This window comes from Nuphar pumila, chromosome 17, assembly GCF_984573655.1.
Source record: "Nuphar pumila chromosome 17, dmNupPumi1.hap1.1, whole genome shotgun sequence".
In the NCBI taxonomy this organism is placed as follows: Eukaryota; Viridiplantae; Streptophyta; class Magnoliopsida; order Nymphaeales; family Nymphaeaceae; genus Nuphar; species Nuphar pumila.
The window spans coordinates 52,734,544-52,755,376 of NC_143265.1; the positions used below are offsets into that span (position 1 = coordinate 52,734,544).

Genomic DNA, 20,833 nt, shown 5'->3' on the forward strand with positions numbered 1-20,833 from the left:
AAAATCTAAAAAAGATGGTTGCCAATTTAAAAAAAGTATATGAGAAGTGTCTGGAAAGCACATGGAAAACATGAAAAGAAGCGTGAGAGAAGCGCATAGGAATCATGTAGGGAAATAGGGAAGAAACCTTAGTTGTCAACAGTAAGATATAAAACTCAATGGCTAGAAATGAAGCCAATCATTAGTTTCTAAAATTGTTGCTGACACAAAGGCTGCCAGCAGATAGGGCGAATAAATTATAGTAAGTTCTGCATACAAAGTGGGTACATTCACCCTAAAGGCAATATAAGATGCAAAACCAAGGAATATTTGCCCGAAGACAGACGATATACAAGCTACACAGAATTATATTCTTCAGAATATTAAAAAATGAAAAGATGAAGCACATCAAGTATTAATCAGAAAGTTTGGGCTATCTGAAAGTGTAAATTGCATTTAGTCCTATCGCAAACAAAGGTATCGCTACAATTTTGTTTCATTCGTTGTTTTGATTACATTACTTACAAATTATAGAGATTTCATTTGTGACCATGCAACAGAAAATTTCACTTAGCATGTGTCCAACGTCAAAATTATTGAGACATGAAATCCGGATTGGATCATGGATCCAGTCTACCGTGTTGTCTTATTATGTTTCTTTTGTTTGTTTACGTTGTTACCCCTACTTGTATAGTATTCGTTTATTACTTAACAGGAGTATTCCTGTCATGTAAAAGATTGTTTGTTTTAATATAAAAGTGGAGATGAATAGGGCACGACCACATTGGGAATCATGCAAGCTTTCAGCCCCATACCTGCTGCATCTTCTCTTCTATTCTTGCAGCATGTTCTGGTTATGATTCAATATCTATCAGAAATGACATGATACCAGATGCGGCACTGGCAGACTATAAGTCTATAAAGCTTCATGGACACATTCAAGTGTGACATGGTCAACACCATCTCCATAACCTCTTTTTTTGAAAGAAGTATTATCGATGAAAATGAGAAATACAGAGCAAAATACAGGCCAACAGAGAGTGATAAGGTATCACAGACAGCTGCAGATACAGAAAATTAGATAAAATAAAGACATCAATCTCTCACCACAAACAAAACATAGCACTGCAACCGTAAATAGCAGTTGCAGCAGCAGTACAGAACAAAGAAAGCAGTGAGTAGGGATCAGTAAAAAAAACAGACTTGAATCTGGTGCTGTCTGTTAATATATATATATATATATATATATATATATATATATATATATATATATATATATATATATATATATATATATATATATATATATATACACACACACACACATGTATGTGTACATATGCCTCACAAGGGCATTTTGATCTTTTCACATGTAAATATTTTTCTAGATTTTCTTTTTTGTGTTTTTTTGTGTTTTTTTGTATTTTTTATTTTTTCTTTTTGTAAATATCCCAGCCTTGGAATTTATCTTAAGAGCAGTTGGACCTACCCAATGGCTACATTTTTAGCCGTTGGACCTACCCAACGGCTCTATGGAGCCTCTCTCATGTATATATAGGGGTGTCCCCCCTCCTCAAATGTATTCTTCTTCTTAAGGTTTTTTTCCCTAATACAATACGTATTTTTTATGTGCATTTCTGCCTTTAAGTGGCTTATTTCAATATTTTCTTTGTGTTGGACCCATAAGTGGTCATCTCTCATATTGGGTTTTGTCCATAAGTGGCTCATAGAAGAATCGTATTGAATCCTGACATGGTATCAGAGCAAGATTGATTCCTTGGTGATATTTGGTTCCTCTTCAAGAGTATTTGATTGTTTGCAAAGATCGGGTCTTGCCTTGGGAAGCATGCTGCCCACTTTTCTTGGAGATTTATCATTCTTTGAATGCTTAGAAGGATCATTGCACTAAAGGAAGCTGCAAATCGTTTCAAGTACACATTTCATCTTTTTATTCTATTGTCTTGTCTTGTGTGTTTTGGTTTCATGGCCGATAAGGAAGTTGTGACGGTAGTACCAATTAAACTTGATGGAAAGAATTATAATCTATGGGCTACCGTCATCAAGAGAATCCTTATTGGAAAAGGTTTGTGGGAATATATTGATGGTTCCACAATTGAACCACAACTTACTCTTACAAAACCCATAAAGGAAAAATATGGAACCATTAAAGTTCTTAAAGGAGATGAAAGAGAGAAGGCTCTTGTAAATCATAAAAAGGCCTTGAAAGAATGGGAAATAGCCCTTGCCAAAGTTCTTTCCCTATTCATGAGAAATATGAGTAAAGATACTTGTGAGATTATTATTGAGTTTGAGAGAGCCAATGAAGCATGGCTTTTCATCAAACAAACTTATAGTTAATGTGATGTCCCGTTTAGATGGGAACTTCAAGATAAAATGCACAATAGTGAACAAGGCAAAAAGAGTGAGAAAGTGTTTTTGTTCATTAAAGAAACTATGAGATCAAATGGCCAAATTAGAGCCCATTTGAGACTCCTAATGATGCCAAACTTAGAAAGAAACAAATAAGTAATGAACAATTTTTTAATTTATGAAGGGATTGAGACCCGAATTTGAGCAAATGAGGAGTAACATTATTCATAGTAGACAAGATGAGCCTCCACTTATCCAACATGTTTTAGCTCAAGTGTACATGGAAGAGACTAGATTAAGGCCTCAAAGTGAATTAAGGGAAGCCAAAGATAATGTCGTGCATGTTTCCAAGAAAGGAGCCAACACTCATACATACAAACCACCACACTTTTATAAGAATAATAACAATTATGGAAAAAATCATATGTACGAAGGAAAAGGAGATGGAAACAAAAGAAGCATTATTGCTTGTCATAACTGTAGAGAATCGGGATATATTAAACCTTATTGTCCTGAATTTAAGTTAAAAGATGAAAGAAAAGTTGCCTCAGTTGGAACTTCAGAAGCTAATCAAGAATCTTCACGCAAATTTATTTCAAACATGTCTCTCTCTGAGGTCGTGGAAGCCTTGCAACATTTTCTCAAAGGGCAATATGTGACCGGTGTCGCTGTTTACACCTTTTCTCCTGCAGGTATGGCTCCTTGGCTATTAGATTCTAGTGCTTCATTTCATGACTTATGATGAATCTATACTCTCTAATTGTAGTAATATTTCTAATAAAAGAAATGTGTTACTGTTGATAGAACCTCTCTTGATATTAAAAGAATTGGAAACTTTGAAAAAATTCTCAATTTGAGTATTCCAAAAATAAGAATTGTTCCAAAACTGAATTTAAATTTGCTTTTTGTCTCTCGAATCATTGATCATGGATGTAGTCTTTCACTTCTAACCAATGCTTAATATAGGATCTCTAGTCCGGGAAGCAGATTGGGGAAGGGCATAAAGGAGAGTTATATTATATGAATCAGTTGAAATTTTACAAGAGAACCTTTTGTCTTAATGTTCAAAATTTTGATAAAGTTTTGTGGCATTAAAGACTAAGTCATCCTCGTGTGTATAAATTATGCAATGTTCCTCCTATGAGGACATTTTGTAATGAACAAATACAATGTACTGTCCTGCTAAAATAAAATCAATTTTGTATCAAGAGAGATCTTTTTTTGCTTATAAACACCTTGAATTGATTCACTCTGATGATTACTCTCGCTTTACATGGATATATTTTCTCAAACATAAATATGAAGTATTTAAAAAATTTCATAAGTTAGTCAAAAATCTTTTGAAAAATAATATATCTACTTTTTGTTTTGATTCACGGGGGAATATATGTCCAATGATTTTCAAAAATATCTAAATGAAAATTGAATTTTTCACCAAAGATCTTGTACTAATACACCTCAACAAAACGGTTTAGTCGAAAGAAAACACCAACACATAGTAGAGACCACTATAGCTTTGCACATATCTAAAGGTGTTCCAAAATATAAGCAGCTTTTACTGTTTTATATCTTATAAATAGATTACATTCTTCAAAAATTCAAAATCCTTCACCCTGTGAAAGGATCTATAAGGTTACTCCTGATTATTTTAAATTGAGAATTTTTGGGTGTAGATGTTTTGTGCTTACTCACAAAAATGATAAATTATTACCAATAGATATTCCATGTATATTTTTACGTTACGGAGAAAGTCAAAAGGGATTTAGGTGCTATGACATTGAGAATAATAAATTATATATTTTTAGAAATGTTACCTTTTTAGAACAGGAAAATAGATTTGATACTAACATATCAAAAAATGAAGATGCATACAAATTTTTAGAAATTGACTTTGAAAACAATGACACATCTAGTATAGATGTTGAAAATTCGATTTGCAATGAATCTCAACATAACATTCAGTATAATGAATCCCAGGATCACCCAAAAGTTATTAAATATCAAAGAAGAAAAGATAATGAAAGCCTAAATGCCTTGGAAAAATATTCAAATATAGAAGAACAAAAAACTACAACCATTAGGCATTCAGAAAGAACACATAAGGCTCCAGATAGGTTTGTGCCATATGAATCATTTGAGCCTCATTACCGAGCAAAAATCCTATATATAATCAAGCAGAGGACTATCATGAATGAAAAAATGCTATGAATGTAGAGCTTAGCACCTTGGAAAGGTCTAAAACTTAGGAAATAACAGATATACCAATTGATAAGAAAACAATATGAATGATTGATAGTGTACTATAAGACATCAAGACATGCTAGTACAATGAGTGGGGGTTCTATGGGAACCCATGAGATCCGAACACGCACCAGGATATGAAAAATGGATACAGAATAAATGAGTGGTTATTCGTCTTCACAGGCAAGTTGCTCGAATGGGCTAAAAGCACCAGAGCAATACCGAATGGGTTTGGTATATATGAGTGAAATAAAATTGATTGGTTACCCTGAACGGGCACTTGGGTTACTGAAACTTGATATCTGCCTATTGTTTTGAGACGCAAGAAATGATTAATCCCGTTAAAAGGACAACCCTTATACCCATTCAGAGTGGGTCTACCTTGGAGAGGGTAGGTGGTACAAGCCTTGAGTGATTTTGATATGTTTTTGGGAGCAAGGCGTCCTAGTGGTCTCCATTCATGGAGGTCGGGGCTATCAGCGTATCCTAGGTGATACATCCTCAACTACTACAGTAGTCTAAGATGCATGCATATTGAGTGTGAGTGGCCTTTAGGGAATTCTCTCTATTACAAACCATTCTCCTTAGGATCCGTTCAGCTAGTCATTCAGGATAATTGAAAATATATAGCATAATAAACTCTCGAATGGTCTCGACTGATACTACGATAAGTGGCTTTGCGAGTACCTGCAGGGAGAATAAATATTGAAACAAAGGCCTTTTGAATCACATTTTGAAATGAAAATATACCCTGATAATAAAATGCTTGAGTGGACATTTGCATTATATTAAATGCATGAGTGGTCATTTGTATTATATGCTTGAGTGGGCATTTGTATTATATTAAATACTTGAGTGGTCATTGAAATGCTTGAGGGGACATTCGTATTATGCTTAATATATGAGTTGAAACTTGCAATAATAGTTGCCCAACTCAATAGTAGAGCTTAGGGTTACGGAACCCTGTCGGCGACGAGTCTGCCAAAGAATAATGTTATGAATAAAATGAAAATATGCCTGATAATGCATTCGGTTAAATATGTTCTTTCTGTATTTATCAGCGTGATTATTGTAAAGCATGCACTTTCCTGTGAAATAAATCTATGTGAAAATTGTTGATCAACTGTGACATCTGAGTTTCACAGATAGATATAAATTGTGGCACTTAAATATGCCTTTAATATCCTAAGTTACTTAGAATCGGTATATACCTACTAGACTGTCATAAGTCGAACCCTTTTTATGGGTAGATTATTGCAGTTAAAGACTATGACGCAGAGCGGATGCGGGATGTGTGGCGATGTCGATCGAGCCAATCATTTTCCTTTACCGAGAACTGAATTTAGACACATGACATTGTATTGGTTTTGTAATATTTTAAATGATACACCGTTCTTTTGAATAAAAGTATTTTATTTATGTCATGTTATCATCTTTTGAATTCAATATAATAGTTTTTGTGTGTGCAACGTAACTCGCCGAGGTTTTGAACCCCTATTCGAAAATGTTTTTACTGACGATTTTAATAAATAAAGAAAAATTTTTAAATTTTCACGTATTTTCAAGGGTTATAAATCTCGAGGCATTACACAAAGTGGACCATATCTAAACCACATGTTGGGTACATTGAGGATAAGCAACATGAAGGTTCAGTCAAGCAAGAACTCCTCCCACATGTTGGTAGAGACTGTTCTCATAAAGAGTCCAATCTTGATCAAAATAAATTAATTAAGAAGAGTTATCTTGCATTACAGGTTTATCTTGTATTAAGAAGTCCTCATGTTTAAGGAATCCCAGTATGAATGAGTCACCTCTTGTAATCAATTATTATATAAAGAAGTCTCCTCTCTCTTTGAAAAACCGTTGAGTTAAGAGAGAGAGAGATTCATGGATGTAGGCATGCCCATGCTGAACCACGTTAAAATCTTGTTCCCACCTATGTCACAGGGATTCGGCCAGACAGGTGTCTAACCAGCGTCGGCGCGACGCGACCCGGGTGAGGCACCCAGTGTGGTCAACCCGACCCTGGGTGCGGTCAACACACCCAGGGTCATTTTGGTCCATTTTTGGATTTTTTTTTTAAATTTGCCCTACCTACGCCGGGGGGAACCCACGGACCCCCCTTTATATATATATATATATATATATATATATATATATATATATATATATATATATATATATATATATATATATATATATATATATATATATATATATTTATGTATTTATTTATGTATTTATTTATTTATTTATTTTTTGCCGCACCCGCACCCATGTGACATAGGTTCCCACTTGTGTGTGTGTGTGTGTGTGTGTGTGTGTGTGTGTGATTCTGGTTCTTCTCCTTCTATCATGTTAAATCAAGTTTAACATGGTATCATAGCTTAGCTATTGAGGACGTTTACACTGTTGTGTTGCCCTCAAGTGCAAAGCAAAAGGAGCAGGTCACCATATTGGGTAAGTCATTTTACCTTAGGGGTTCAGTTTTGTTGGGAGTAATTTTTCTTTGGAACTGCAAATATGAGCTCGTCCCCTGCATCTGGGTCCACATCTGCTTCCCTGGTTCCCAATTCAGCAATCCAGTGGAATGCTTTTTCTAGTCTTGTTTCTATAAAACTTGATCGTAACAATTATTTGTTATGGTTCTCAAATCAAATATGTGATGTATAGTCAATATTTGATTAAATTTGTTGATGGAACTTGTCCTGCTTCAAATCAATATTAAGTGTGGCTAGCGAGTGAAGTTTGTTCTGGAAAAAGCTTATGCTTCCCCGTTCAGTCTTAGAATTTAGTTAAAGAAATATCTCCAAGATGTTCGAAAAGGAGAGATTCTATAACAGAATACTTAAATCATGTTAAAATTCTTGTTGATTCTCTTAGTATTGTAAATGAAGTTTTCTCAGATGAAGATCAGGTTCATCATACTCTTAATGGTTTATCTCATGAGTAGGAAAGTTTTATTAGCATTGTTACTACTCTTGACCATCTTCCTACATTTTATAATGCTTATGATATCCTGCTTAACCAAGAAAAGAGGATTCAGTTAATAAATCAAAGATCCTCAGTTGATTCCACTGCCACTACCTTCTTTAATCAACAAGGCAGAGGTTGTGGCCAAGGTCAGACCGGATATTTCATAGGAAGAAGAAACAGAGGCAAATGTAGATGCAGAAATTCAAGAAATTTTGGTGTGGAGGATTTCCTACAAAAAATTTACAAGGTAGATGCAACAGTTTAGGAAACTCTAACCAACAAGGGATAATCTGTCTGTTTTGTTGTCATAGAAATCATTCTGCAAGGCAGTGTTTGGATATTCCGAAGTCTTTCGCTGCTTTCTTGAACTCTTCTTCAACAGGAAATGTCAATTGGTACCCAAATACAGGAGATACCACCATATGACAGCTAATGAGGAAGGCGAAGTAGAAAAGGTTGACTATCATGGTCCTGAAACTGTTATGTTATGGTGGATAATGGTTATAATCTTCCTATTATCAATACAAGTAAAATCAAGCTCCAATCTAATGATAAATCTTTTATTTTTAAGAATGTTCAAGATGTTCCTCAAATAAGAAAAAATCTTATGTCAATTACTCGGTTTACACAAGATAATAACTGCATACTTGAGTTTCGCCTCACATGTTTTTATGTTTAGGATATGAAGAACAAGACTACACTAGCAAAGGGACGCAGTGAAGGAGGACTTTACATTTGGGGCAAAGATGATGGAGAATCAAGAAGATCAACAGAAACATCCTTTGCTCAAAAGCTTATGTCCTCAGAAATTTGGCACTGCATACTTAGACATCCTAGTCAAGGTGTTATGGAAATACTTGGTTCATTTAGTTCTTTATTTCATTTGAATAAGTTGCAGTTACCTGGTCTATGTTCTACTTGTGTGGTTGGAGAGACTCATAAATTGCCATTTAATTTATCTAAAATTGTTGCCTCATGTCCTCTAGAAATTGTGCATGCTGATTTGTGAGAGGGACACAAATATTATTTGTTGATTGTTGATGACTACTCATGTTTTTCATGGCTTTTTCCCTTGTTGAGGAAGTCCGACACTTCAAGTTGTTTTGAAACTTTCAAAAATATTGTGGAAAAGCAAATTGGTTTTCAAATAAAAATATTTCACAATGACGGAGGTGGCGAGTTTATGAGCCTGAGATTTTCAAAGTTCTTAAATTGCCATGGGATTAAAAGATGGGTCTCTTGTCCCCCACACTCCTCAGCAAAATGGAGTTGTTGAAAGAAAGCATGGACATGTGAAAACGAGGTTGAGTATGTTATTTCATACCTCTATGAGCACCATGTTTTGGGTTGATACTTTTTGTACTGTTGTTCATCTCATAAATAGACTACCCAGTCAAAATCTTAGCAACAAGTCACCATATGAATTACTCTTGAAACGAGTACCTGACTATTCTTTTATAAGAGTTTTCTGCTGCACCTGTTATCCCCACCTTGTTCCTAATAATACAGCAAAACTAGATCCCAAAACCAGAGGTTGTGTTTTTATTTGTTATGGAAGTAATTATAAAGGATATTTGTGCCTTGATCTTGTCATAAATAAATTGTATATTTCAAGGCATGTGATATTTAATGGGTCGAAATTTTTATATACTGGTTCTAATAACCCCGTCACATTTAAAAAAAGTCTCTAGTTGGTCGCAGAACCAAGAAAACAATTATACAGGGCAGCATATGAAACCCAATTCAGTTGTTATTTTACCTGCTCCACCTCCTAACCAAAGTCAAAATTCGCATGTGGCAAATCCTATTTTCAATATCTCATCTTCACCTGTACCAAACGACCCTAATATAGACACCAGTTCTTCCACTCCTCTTATGTCAGAACTTAGTCGCAACCTTGACATAATTGAGTCTCATGATCCTATTCAGCCTTCCGACCTTTCTCTTGAAGTGTCACAGCAACCTGTTTAAACATATCATATGGTTACCGGGTCAGAGGATGGAACATTAAAACCCAGATTATTCCTAACCACTAAGTATCCCTTAAGTCTTGCCATGGTAAGTGAGTTAGTTCAAGAGTCAGAACTGGAGTCTTATGTTGAAGCTAGCCTAAAAGAAAAGTAGAAACGGCTATGCAAGAGGAATATGATGCCTTGGTTAGAAATGAGACCTCGACTTTGGTACTTGCTCAGTCATCTAAAAACTTGGTAGGATGCAAATGGATATATAAAATAAAGAGGCATCATAATGGGTCTATTGCTAGATATAAAGCTCGTCTTGTGGCCAAAGGATGCAGTCAGTAGGAAGGAATTGATTACTTTGAGACATTTAACCTTGTTAAACCAACTACAATAAGAACTATATTGTCTCTTACTGTAAGTTTTGGCTGGTCTATACATCAGTTAGACGTTAATAATGTTTTTCTCCATGAATATCTGCAATAAGAGGCATATATGGCTAAACCTCAAGGCTTTTAAATTAATAAGTACCCTGATTATGTATGTAAATGGAACTGGACCTTATATGTGTTAAAGCAAGGTCCAAGGGCATGGTTTGAACAGTTACATGACTATCTAATCAGGTTGGAATTTGTTGAGTCAAAAGCTAACATGTCACCTTTTATAAAGAAGTGCAAGAATTATATTTTACTTGTTCTAGTATATGTGGAGGATATCATTGGGACAGAAAATTTACATTCAGAAGTTCAAGGGTTGATAAATATATTTGGGCAAAAATTCTCCATCAAAGTCTTGGGTCCTTTTCGATATTTTCTAGGAATAGAAGTTGTTCCTCAAACAGATGGTTTAATACTATCTCAAAAGAAGTAGGTTCTAGATATTCTGAAGCGAAGTCATATGCTTGAAGTAAAGCCAATGACAACACCTGCAGTTGGTAATGTTACTTTATCCAAATACGAAGGAGAACCATTTGAGGATCATACTCATTACTGAAGCATTGTTGGTTCTTTGCAATATATTACTTTTACGCGTCTTGATATGATACGGCCCTAATTTCTGCAGACCTAGCTCCAGATCCAAATAATATGGACCCAGTCTCGAGTGAGGACCCGAATCTAAGCTTCATAGTTCTGGCAATTGATGGGGACCCTTTTCCTCATATCCAGATCCATATGCAATACACCAAGGGACTTGAATGGATCCAGTTGATGCTACATATCCAAAAGAACCCAGATCCACATTGGCATTGAATGGAGCGGAGCAAGAAGAGATCCAACCCAATTCGGCCTTTGACGGAACGGAGTTTGGAGCAGAGCGGAGAGGATCATCAAGGATCCAAATCCAAGAAAGATGTGGAAGGGCATTCTTGGTATTTTGAAAATTTTATGGGTCCACCTTGGAGAGCGTCTAGCCCTCTTGAATGTGGCTGAGATGGCTGTGAATGGGTGTTTAAGAAAGCCCTAGGTGTTATCCTAACCCTAGGAAGGTTTTATCTAATATAGAGTTGAGACTCCAAGGAACCTCTTAGGATTTGTCATTTTCATTTAAATTTCTTGTAATTGGAGTTAGGTGTTAATGCCTCTCTTGAGCCTATAAATAGTGACTCATTTTGTAGTTCAACATCATGAACAATATATGAAATGAGTTGAAGCTCTCTCCTCTCCAAATTTGTCTCTCTCTCTCTCTCTTGGGTGTGGCCCCTTCTTCCCTTCTCTTCTCTTGGCCCCTAGGCCCTTTTCCAAAAACGGTTGCCTTCTTGACCTTATTGTGAAGCCATTCCTTGACTCATCTCTTTTACTCATAGTGGTGGTTGATCCCTAGTGGATCTGATCACTACAAGTGGACCTAGGCTGCAGCCCAGGCCCATCTTCATCAAGGTGCTGGTAGACTCAAGCCTTCCAAAGTGCATTTGTGTTTAGGCGGTTTCAGCCCATCCATAGTCGTATCAACCAATTGCAGACCTTCGTAAGAACCTTCCCTAAGTCCCAGTAAGTCAAACCACCTTCACCTAGGCTCAAACCCACTTTTGCGTCTCCTTGACTCAAACTGAATATAGTTAATCAACTCAATTTTGCATGCTGTAAATTGCATAATTTAGCCTAACTTCCCTAGGTCTTATATCCCTCATCCGACCTGATCTAACCCTACAATTTTAACCATAGGTGCTCCAAGGTATCCCTAACCTACTCTCAAAAAACCAGCCCCAAACTCTATCCCAGATAGGATAACCAACTGTTTTACTAAATCCTGCCAAACCTGAACCCCATTCCAGACCCAATTTCCAGTTTCCTGTTCCCGACATCATACCAAACCCCAAGGAGTTAGACCCTAAAATTTTAACCAGACCTTCTCAAACGTGTCTAAAAGCCCCACCTAAAAAATCAGTCATTTTTGTTCAGCCAATTGGGAGAAATGACATTTTTCCTAAAGTCTGTCAGAACCAAACAGAACATGTTTTTTGTTTTCCCCTGTCTGGATCTATCCGAATTTTGTTTTGGATCCAATCTGAATCCCTTGGGCCTGGACCATATCATGATATATCTTACCTTGTGAATAAAGCTTGCCAATTTATGCACGCACCAACGCAGGATCATTGAAATCATGTTAAAAGGATTCTTTGGTATCTTAAAGGGACCATTATGCATGGACTACATATTCATAAAAGTCCAATCAACTTTCAGGATTTACAGATGATGACTAGGCAATCCGCCCAGATGACGACACGTTTTGAAACTATTAGATCCAAGCTTAATCTCACCTCCGGAGAGATGAGCTTGCAGAGGGTGTTAGTGTATCCAGATCCAGATCTGAACCACATGTTGGGTATGTTGAGGGTAAGCAACAAGCAAGAATTCCCCCCACACGTTGGTAGAGACTCTTCTCATAAAGAGTCTGATCTTGATCAAAATAAATTAATTAAGGAATAAGAGTTAGCTTGTATTACAGGTTATTTTGTATTAAGAAGTCCTCATGTTTAAGGAATTCAAGTATGAATGAGTTACCTCTTGTAATCAATTATTATATAAAGAAGCCTCCTCTCTCTCTGGAAAATCGTTGAGTTAAGAGAGAGAGAGAGAGAGTTATTCGTACATGTAGGCACGCCCTTGCCGAACCATGTTAAAATCTTGTTCCCACGTGTGTGTGTGTGTGTGTGTATGTGTGTGATATTGTGATTCTGGTTCTTCCCCTTCTCTCATGTTAAATCAAGTTTAACAATTTTCTCCTTTTCAATAAGCACCCGGATTACTCACCATTCTCTACCCTCGCACTTTACTAATAAAGATGAACAAATTGCAGCCATGGAAGTCAAAAGTGACTCGTAACACAAGCAAAGATGTATTCCGTGAGTCAGGTAAGACAAGCATGGTATTTTTCAATGTTATCATAATCGAATTGAATTAGCCTGAATCAGCCAATTCAAATCAAATAAGTTATTCATTGATGTTCTAGAAAATCGATGCAACCGGTTTTCCTTTTATTTTTTTAGCTTTTATAATAATTATAATATTTATTGGCTATTTGATTGTTTAGGTATTAAATGCAAATTTTAGAATTTGATTAGACCCCATAAGTCATCATTTACTTTATTTCTGTATTTTCATGATTTCCCTGAACTTTTTAATTGTTTTATTTTATGATTTTTTGAACTTTAAAAAAAACAAAATTTCAAAAAGGCCGATTCAAAATTATTCAATTCAATTCTGAATTGACAAACTTCCTGGATCGGTTTGACAAATGATTTGGTTCAAAAATTGATTTTGACAATATTGATATGTTTTCTTTAACGTTCCTATTAAGTATGTGCAATGAAGACCATCATTGTCATTGGGACTCTTATCAATGAGATTTTGATCATATGAAATAAGCATTTAGCACTTGCCAGGTGATAAGGATGAGGGTAACCGATGTATCCAAGTTGATTAACATAAATCTTTCCATGTTGTAACCAAATGCCAGTTTTGTTGCACAAATAGCAATACCAACCAAAATGAAACGAAACATGGGATTGCATAGACATGAGAAAGCTAAAAGAGGAACATCTCTGTTACAAGATAGAGGCTCAATTTTGCCTATGTTTGTAGTCTTTTATGTTTGACTGCCTAATGTACTTTGCACTGCATATATTTCATATAAAGAGGGTATTTTTGTCTTTTACCAACTTAAAAAGGCCATAGAAAAAGGAAGAAGCTAGCCGTAACCTCTCATTCCTAATTCCCCTTCATTTATCCCTTCTCTTTTCTCCTCTGCTTCTTCCTTTCTCTATCTCCATCTCTCTCCTCCTTTCTCGCTTTCTTATCTGCCTATTGCTTGAATCTTTCATGATCGAAAATGTAGATCAGCACAGCAAACATGGTATCAGGGCCAAGCTCTGAAGATTCAAAGTTTCTTCAGGCGTTGAAGATTTGACTGTTGCCATTCTGACCAAGAAATCAAAGATTTCCAAGAGAGATACTTTTCAATTAAAATCCATAAAAGATGTTTATCAATGGTCATACACTTTATGTTCCTAATGTTTGTCATCAATAAGTGATCTATAGATCGACAAGAGGAATTATGTGCTGTACTGATGAAGCATATTTATTTTGGTTGAAAGTGCTTATGTTTGCACTAATAGAAATCAAGATAAATGGTGTTCAAAGCCCCTCAAGTAATGATGCTTCATTAATCAACACTGATCCCAAATCAAGAAAAGAAAAATGAGCATAAAGCAAGCTCACGAGAGGAAGCCAGCAGGTGTAACATTTCTAGCATACAAAAGATGAAAAGTAAGAGAAAGAAGAACAGCAACTCGAATAGACCGAGGAGACCAGCCATGTGCACATATTAGTAGGCATAAGACCAAAGTGTTTTGGTAAAAGGACAATCTGCAACTACATAAATATTAACAGGATATGTCAGACAACAATACCCTTATGTTGGTTATTATAAGAGGACACAACTCATTCTAGTTAAGGTAACATACTTCATTTGTAAACTACAACTAATAGCACAGATGGTATATAAGTCAATGTATCATTTATTAAAAGACAAGAACATCAACCATAATCAGTAAAATATTCAACTTCAACTGCACCCATGTAACAGTTCTTCTAACTAATGATTTAAATTAGCTGACACACACCTCAACAGTAGGGTTTGCTGTTGCTTCTGAAGCAAAACCATAGAACCTAAAAGTAGAATGCACCAAAGAATTTAAAATCCAAAAAATTGAAAGAATACTCAATTATCAGAAAACTCAATCATTACACAACATACTATTGCAACTGTACAGTAAAACAATGGAAGGCTCCAGCAATAATCAACAGTAAAGTATGTGGACAGAAACTTAATGAAATTTTAGCAAAGAACATGCCATGAAAGGATCAAAGTGGAGTACTAATTATCATTTTTATAGATGAACATATGACCAACCAATGTCCATTATCACCATTTCATTATACTATGAACAATTAAGATAATGGCATCCTTACTTTTAAGGCATCACATCTTAATATCCCTGTTTCACAGGAGCAAGTTTTCCGCTACGTCACATGGGTGCGGGTGCGGGTGCGGCACTTTCAAAAAACTTGGGTGCGGGGGTGCGGCAAAAAATATTTTATATATATATATATATATATATATATATATATATATATATATATATATATAATCCAAAAGTTGGACATAAATGATCCTGGGTGTGTTGACTGCACCCAGGGTCAGGTTGACCGCATCGGGTGCGGGCGTGACGTGGGTGTGGCACCTAGTTGAAGAGTCCCTGTGACATTTCTGTAACTTTTGCCTACTGCGCACCCTGCACCACCTACCCAAGGGGCGCAGCAGCCTAACTGCCACTCTAGCCAACTAGGGACAGTCTGAGCTAAGGCTCAGGACTTAGATGCACAAGGGACACTTAGGAATGTGTAGGCACGCACACTCAAACCCACAAAGCACTCAGACTTCACAAGGGCTACACTGGCCCGTTTATGGCTGCACACTTAACTTCCCAGATCGCCAACAAGGGCCTGGTGGAACCCATATAAGAGCCCGGCCCCCAATATACATTTTCGGTACAAGCAATACAACACCTGGCCCTAAGTGTAATATCTCGTATTTTTTTCATAATTTTAAAGTTCAAAAATATTTTTTTTAATTAAATATTTATATTTAATATGACAAAATTGTGGAAAATATTTAAATATGGGCTGACGTCCACATGGGTCTGGGCATGCTCCAGGGCCCATTGACAAGATCCATATATGGTAAGAAAAATATGTGAATTTATTTATTTTCACCTTGAAGTTCGAGCAAAATCCAAGATAAAATCAGGTGAAATTCAAGAGCGAAATGGGTCTAGGACCATAGTTAGATCTGTTCCCAAACGTAGATCTCGTAAGAGATCCATTTTATCGAATTCGAATATGGGTTTGCTCAGAAAATAAATTTCAAGTTCTTTACACAAGAACCGTTTTGCGAATCAACATGCAAAACCAACGAATTTCGGCCCTGACCCTTACAATTTAACAATGTAATTAAATTTGAAAAACCAATAAATTTTCATAAATAAATTTTGCAATGCATAAATAAAATCGACAATAATTTTGGAGCAACACATGTTGTTGGCCTACACAGCCCGCAGTGGTTCACATCTGACCACCAACACATCTCAAAAGTAATTTATGCATCTTTGCAAAATTTTAGTGAATATACAACACACACCCAGTTTTCAAACATGTTCACAATGCATATTCAAAACACAAAATATGAATATGCATTACGCCAAGTACATACGCATGTGTATATTTATATATACATAATTTAACATGCCCCCTCAAACTTTACGGGAGAAGACCGAAAGTTTGCCAAGAAGAAACATGAATCGTGGAGTTGGGAGCGCCTTGGTGAAGAAGTCAGCTTCAGTAGATGATAGTGAGACCTTCTGTTGTTTCTTGCATCGCCACAAAATGAAAGATTCACCTAAAAAAAGGCAAAGACCCGTAATTGAGATACGATCATTGGGATTTCCTCCCCAGTCAACATCAGTAAAAGCAGTCAATTCAAGAGATGAGGAAGAGGATAAGAAGAGCCCCTTGGAGATGGTATTTTTGATATATCGCACAATTCTCATTACGGCCGTCATATGAACCGAAGTAGGTGCATGCTGAAACTGGCTTGCTGCATGAACCACATGAGCTATATCTGGACGTGTGATGGATAGATAGGTGAGGGATCTAATTAATTGACGGAAGGGGGTTGGATCTTCAAGAGGAACACCATCCTCAAGTCTCAGTTTTGCATTGATAACTTCGAGAGTCTCAACTTTCTTTTCATCGGATATTCCTGATTTGGTACAAATTTCTGCAGCTAATTTCATTTGAGATAGGATGTATCCTCACGCGGAATAAGCCACTTCAATTCCTAAAAAATATCTCAAGTATCCAAGATCAGACATATCAAAAGTTTCTTTTAACACAGACTTTACATCATTTACTCCCTTTTTGTCATTCCCAATGATGATCATATCATCAACATATAGCAGAAACATAACAATGGAGTCACCTGTCTTCTTAACAAAAAGAGCAGTGTCAGTATAGCAAGAAGTAAATCCTAAATTGATTAATATATTACTAAACTTGTCATACCAAGCCTTAGGAGCTTGCTTAAGTCCATATAATGCCTTTTTTAATTTTAAAAATTTTCCATTTAAATTCATACCTGGAGGAGGTTTCATATAAACTTGTTCATTTAAATTTCCATTCAAAAAGACATTTTTGACATCAAGTTGAAAAATTGGCCATTTTTTAACAGAGGCTATAACAATAAGAGCTCAAACACTAGTCATTCGAGCAACTGGGGCAAAAGTTTCATCATAATCTACCCCATACTCTTGGGCATATCCTTTGGCTACTAACCTAGCCTTATATATTTCTAATGAGCCATCACTCTTTGTTTTTACTTTAAAAACCCATCTACATCCAATGGGTTTCTTGCCATTGGGTGGATCAATGATTTCCCAAGTTTGTGCTCTTTTAAGAGCATTAAGTTCAAGTTCCATAGCTTCATTCCAATGAGCATATTGTTTAGCATCATTGTAATGGGATGGTACATGAAAAGAGTGAAGAGCAAGTAGACATGCTTGAAAATTTGGAGAAAAAGAATCATAAGAAACAAATCTATTTGGTACTTTGGAAATACGATTTGATCTTCTTCGAGAGGTTTCTTCGATCGACTCACTGCGAGAGAATTTTTCAAGGGCACAAGGTGGATTTCTTTCATTCCTTCTAGAGTAGACTTGTATTTGTCTTGAAACATTTTCTTCTAAATTTTGATTATCATTTGGATGTTCAAAATGATCTTCAGTGAGAGGTTCATTAGGATCAATATGATCATCTATGATGTTTTCTTGAGGCAACAAGTCAAATAGAAAGGAATAATCAATATTTTCATTTGGTTGGTGCGAAAAACCATTTTCTTCTTCTAAGAATGTGACATCTTTTGAGATATAAAGTTTGTTTTTGAGTATGTCAAAACATCGATAACCTTTTTGTTTTTCGCCGTATCCTAAGAAAATACATTCAATAGCCCTAGGAGAAAGTTTATCATTTTTGCGATTTAGAACAAATCATTTACATCAAAAAATTCTTAGTCTTTTATAATCGAGAGACATGTAAAGTTCTTCAAATGGAGAAAGATTTTTCAAAGAGGATGAAGGGGTTCTATTGATAAGGTATGTTGAGGTTACAACCACTTCGGCCCAAAAGGATTTTGGGATATTTTTTAAAATTAATAACGTTCTTGTAGTTTCTATTATGTGTCTATGCTTTCTTTCTGCAGGACCATTTTGTTGCGGAGTGTTGGGACAAGAGCGTTGGTGACAAATTTCATTTTCTTTTAAATAACTTTGAAAATCATTGGACATATATTCGCCTCCCGAATCGGACCTAAGAATAGATTGATTTCCCAAAAATTGATTTTTAACCATTACATGAAATTCTTTAAAGAAGGAGAAAACTTCGGATTTGCGACTTAGGAAGTAAATCCACGTAAATCGAGTGAAGTCATCAATAAAGACCATATAATACGAAAATCCTCTTTTAGACAAAATAAGAGAAGGTCCCCACATATCAGAATGAACAAGTTCAAATGGCCGAGCGGTAAAGTAACTTCTTTGAGGAAATAGAGTAGCTTTAGATTTCTCAAAAATGCAATATTTACAAGTCATGTGATTGTCTTTACAAGTATTGTTCAAAAACGGAAAAAGAGACATTTTTACAAAATTTGGATGGCCAAGTCTCTCATGCCAAATTCCAATACTTTTGTCTTTTACAAGATTGCAAGATGACTTAGATGGAAGAGTCAAAAAATCTATAAAATAGAGATAACCCCTTCTATGGCCTTGCCCCATCAGCTTCCCTGACTGGAGATCCTGCACGATGCAATCTTCAGGTGAGAAAGAGACTTGGCATCCATGATCGGTGATTTAGGAAACAAAAAAAAGATTTAGATTAATCTTTGGAACGATTCTTACTTTAGGAACGAAAAAGTTTTTAAAATCAAGTATTCTAATACTTTCAATTTTCAATGATGTTCCATCGTCCGTTGAAACACAAGAGGATATGGGTTCGGAAAAAACATTTGAAAGAGCGTTTTTATGAGATGTCATATGAAAAGAAGCACCAGAGTCTAGTATCCACATACCTGGAGGTGATGAAGAATAGGCGATGGCGGCTCCGGAAGTTGAAGAAGAAGTCTTGAGAAGATGTTGGAGAACTTCGGAGATATGATTAAGAGTTTCTTTGATATCTCCCTCTTTGGCACTTTCTTCTTCCTTCTTTGGAGAATTTTCTCCAACTGCGGCTACTTTTCCCTTAAGTTTAGGACAAATCGGTCTAATGTGCCCCGGTTCATTACAATAATGGCATATTATTCCCTTTCTAGGCTCATTGCTATTTTTGTTAAAGTGAGGAGGTCTATATGCTTTAACATTTGATCTGGGCCTAGTAACGGTCAAAACTTCATCACTCTTAACACTAAAGCCAAGTCGAGTTTCCTCTTGGCATATTTCGGCAAGGGCGTCTTCAATAGGTAGAGCTTTGCTTCTATGGAGAAGAGATGCCCTAACTTGTTCAAATTTCGGGCGAAGACCATGAAGAAATTGAAAAAAGTGCTCCTTTTCAATTTATTCCCTTCTTAACTCAATATCTTCTTGAGCCACCCACTTAGGCTCAAGAAGAGCAAGTTCATCCCAAAGAGGGGTTAGAATGCTAAAATAGTCCCGGACACTCATATCCATTTGTTTGGTGGAACGGAATTTTTCTTGACAAAAAATTTGTCGAGCAAGATCCTTTTGGGTATACATACCCTTAAGGAAAAACCAAGTCTCATTGGCCCTTCTAAATTTGGTAATATTAGCACAATTTTTAAGGTCTACATTGTTCATAAACCATGCCAAAATTTTGGCATGGTGACTTCCCCAATCCTCAATTTTGGATTGATGGCCATTAATAGCTTTTATGCGCTCAACGCCATCTAAAGCTTTTTCAACCTCATTTTCGATTTTGGTGAGAACAAGAGAAGGTTCGGGAGTAGTTCCCATAACAAAACCCCAAAGTTTCTTACCTCTTAGATGATTTTCTATAGCGGAGGCCCACTTGAGATAGTTGGACCCATTTAGCTTAAAAGAAAGCTTCACTTTAGAATCACGTTCCATCGGCACCAAATATCCTTCCTTTCTTCAAAAATTTGAGAGGCGCACGTTCCAAGATAACAAAGAAAAGCCCAATCACCAACCGAGCTCTGATACCATGTAATGAAAAGAGGCGGAAGCACCAATAGAGCAAAAAGCACTCTTTAAGAGTGACCACTAGAACCAAGAGCACAAACACTAAATGTGCACACACAAAACTCTCAAAAGTAGAAAATGACTTAAAGTCATAAGTTGGATATTATTGAAGAAAAGGAAGAGAAGGGTGAAAACCCAATACATTTACAAGGGGGAGCCTCCTCTATATATAGAGGAGGAGAGCTTAAAGGAAGACCATAAAGGGGGCTCCCTTCTAGTCGTTGGGAGCCCCAACGGTCATAAATATGATTGTTGGGGCCCCAACGACTAGCTAGGTGGGGCCCCTTATGGTCTTTTAAAACAAAAACTGAAAAAGTAAAAAGAAAAAGGAAAAAGGGGAAAAAGAAAGAAAAAGAAAAAAAGCAAAAAAGAAAAGGTACATGTGGATTTACCAAAACACCCCTATCGGGTTTTTGGTTTGCACAGAAAAATAAAAAGAGATATATTATGTATATATACATATATACATATGTATACTTATATATAT

At 36.1% G+C, this 20,833-nt stretch overlaps 1 protein-coding gene across 1 annotated transcript in view; it reads right to left on the reverse strand.

Annotated features, from left to right (window-relative positions):
• LOC149811969 (Pseudouridine synthase family protein) overlaps positions 1–20,833 on the reverse strand; it is a 213,968-nt gene that overhangs the window by 162,985 nt on the left and 30,150 nt on the right. The window contains exon 5 of the mRNA XM_089993190.1: positions 14,647–14,692. Coding sequence (XP_089849316.1) covers positions 14,647–14,692 — 46 coding nt within the window. The remainder of the gene's footprint in view (positions 1–14,646; positions 14,693–20,833) is intronic.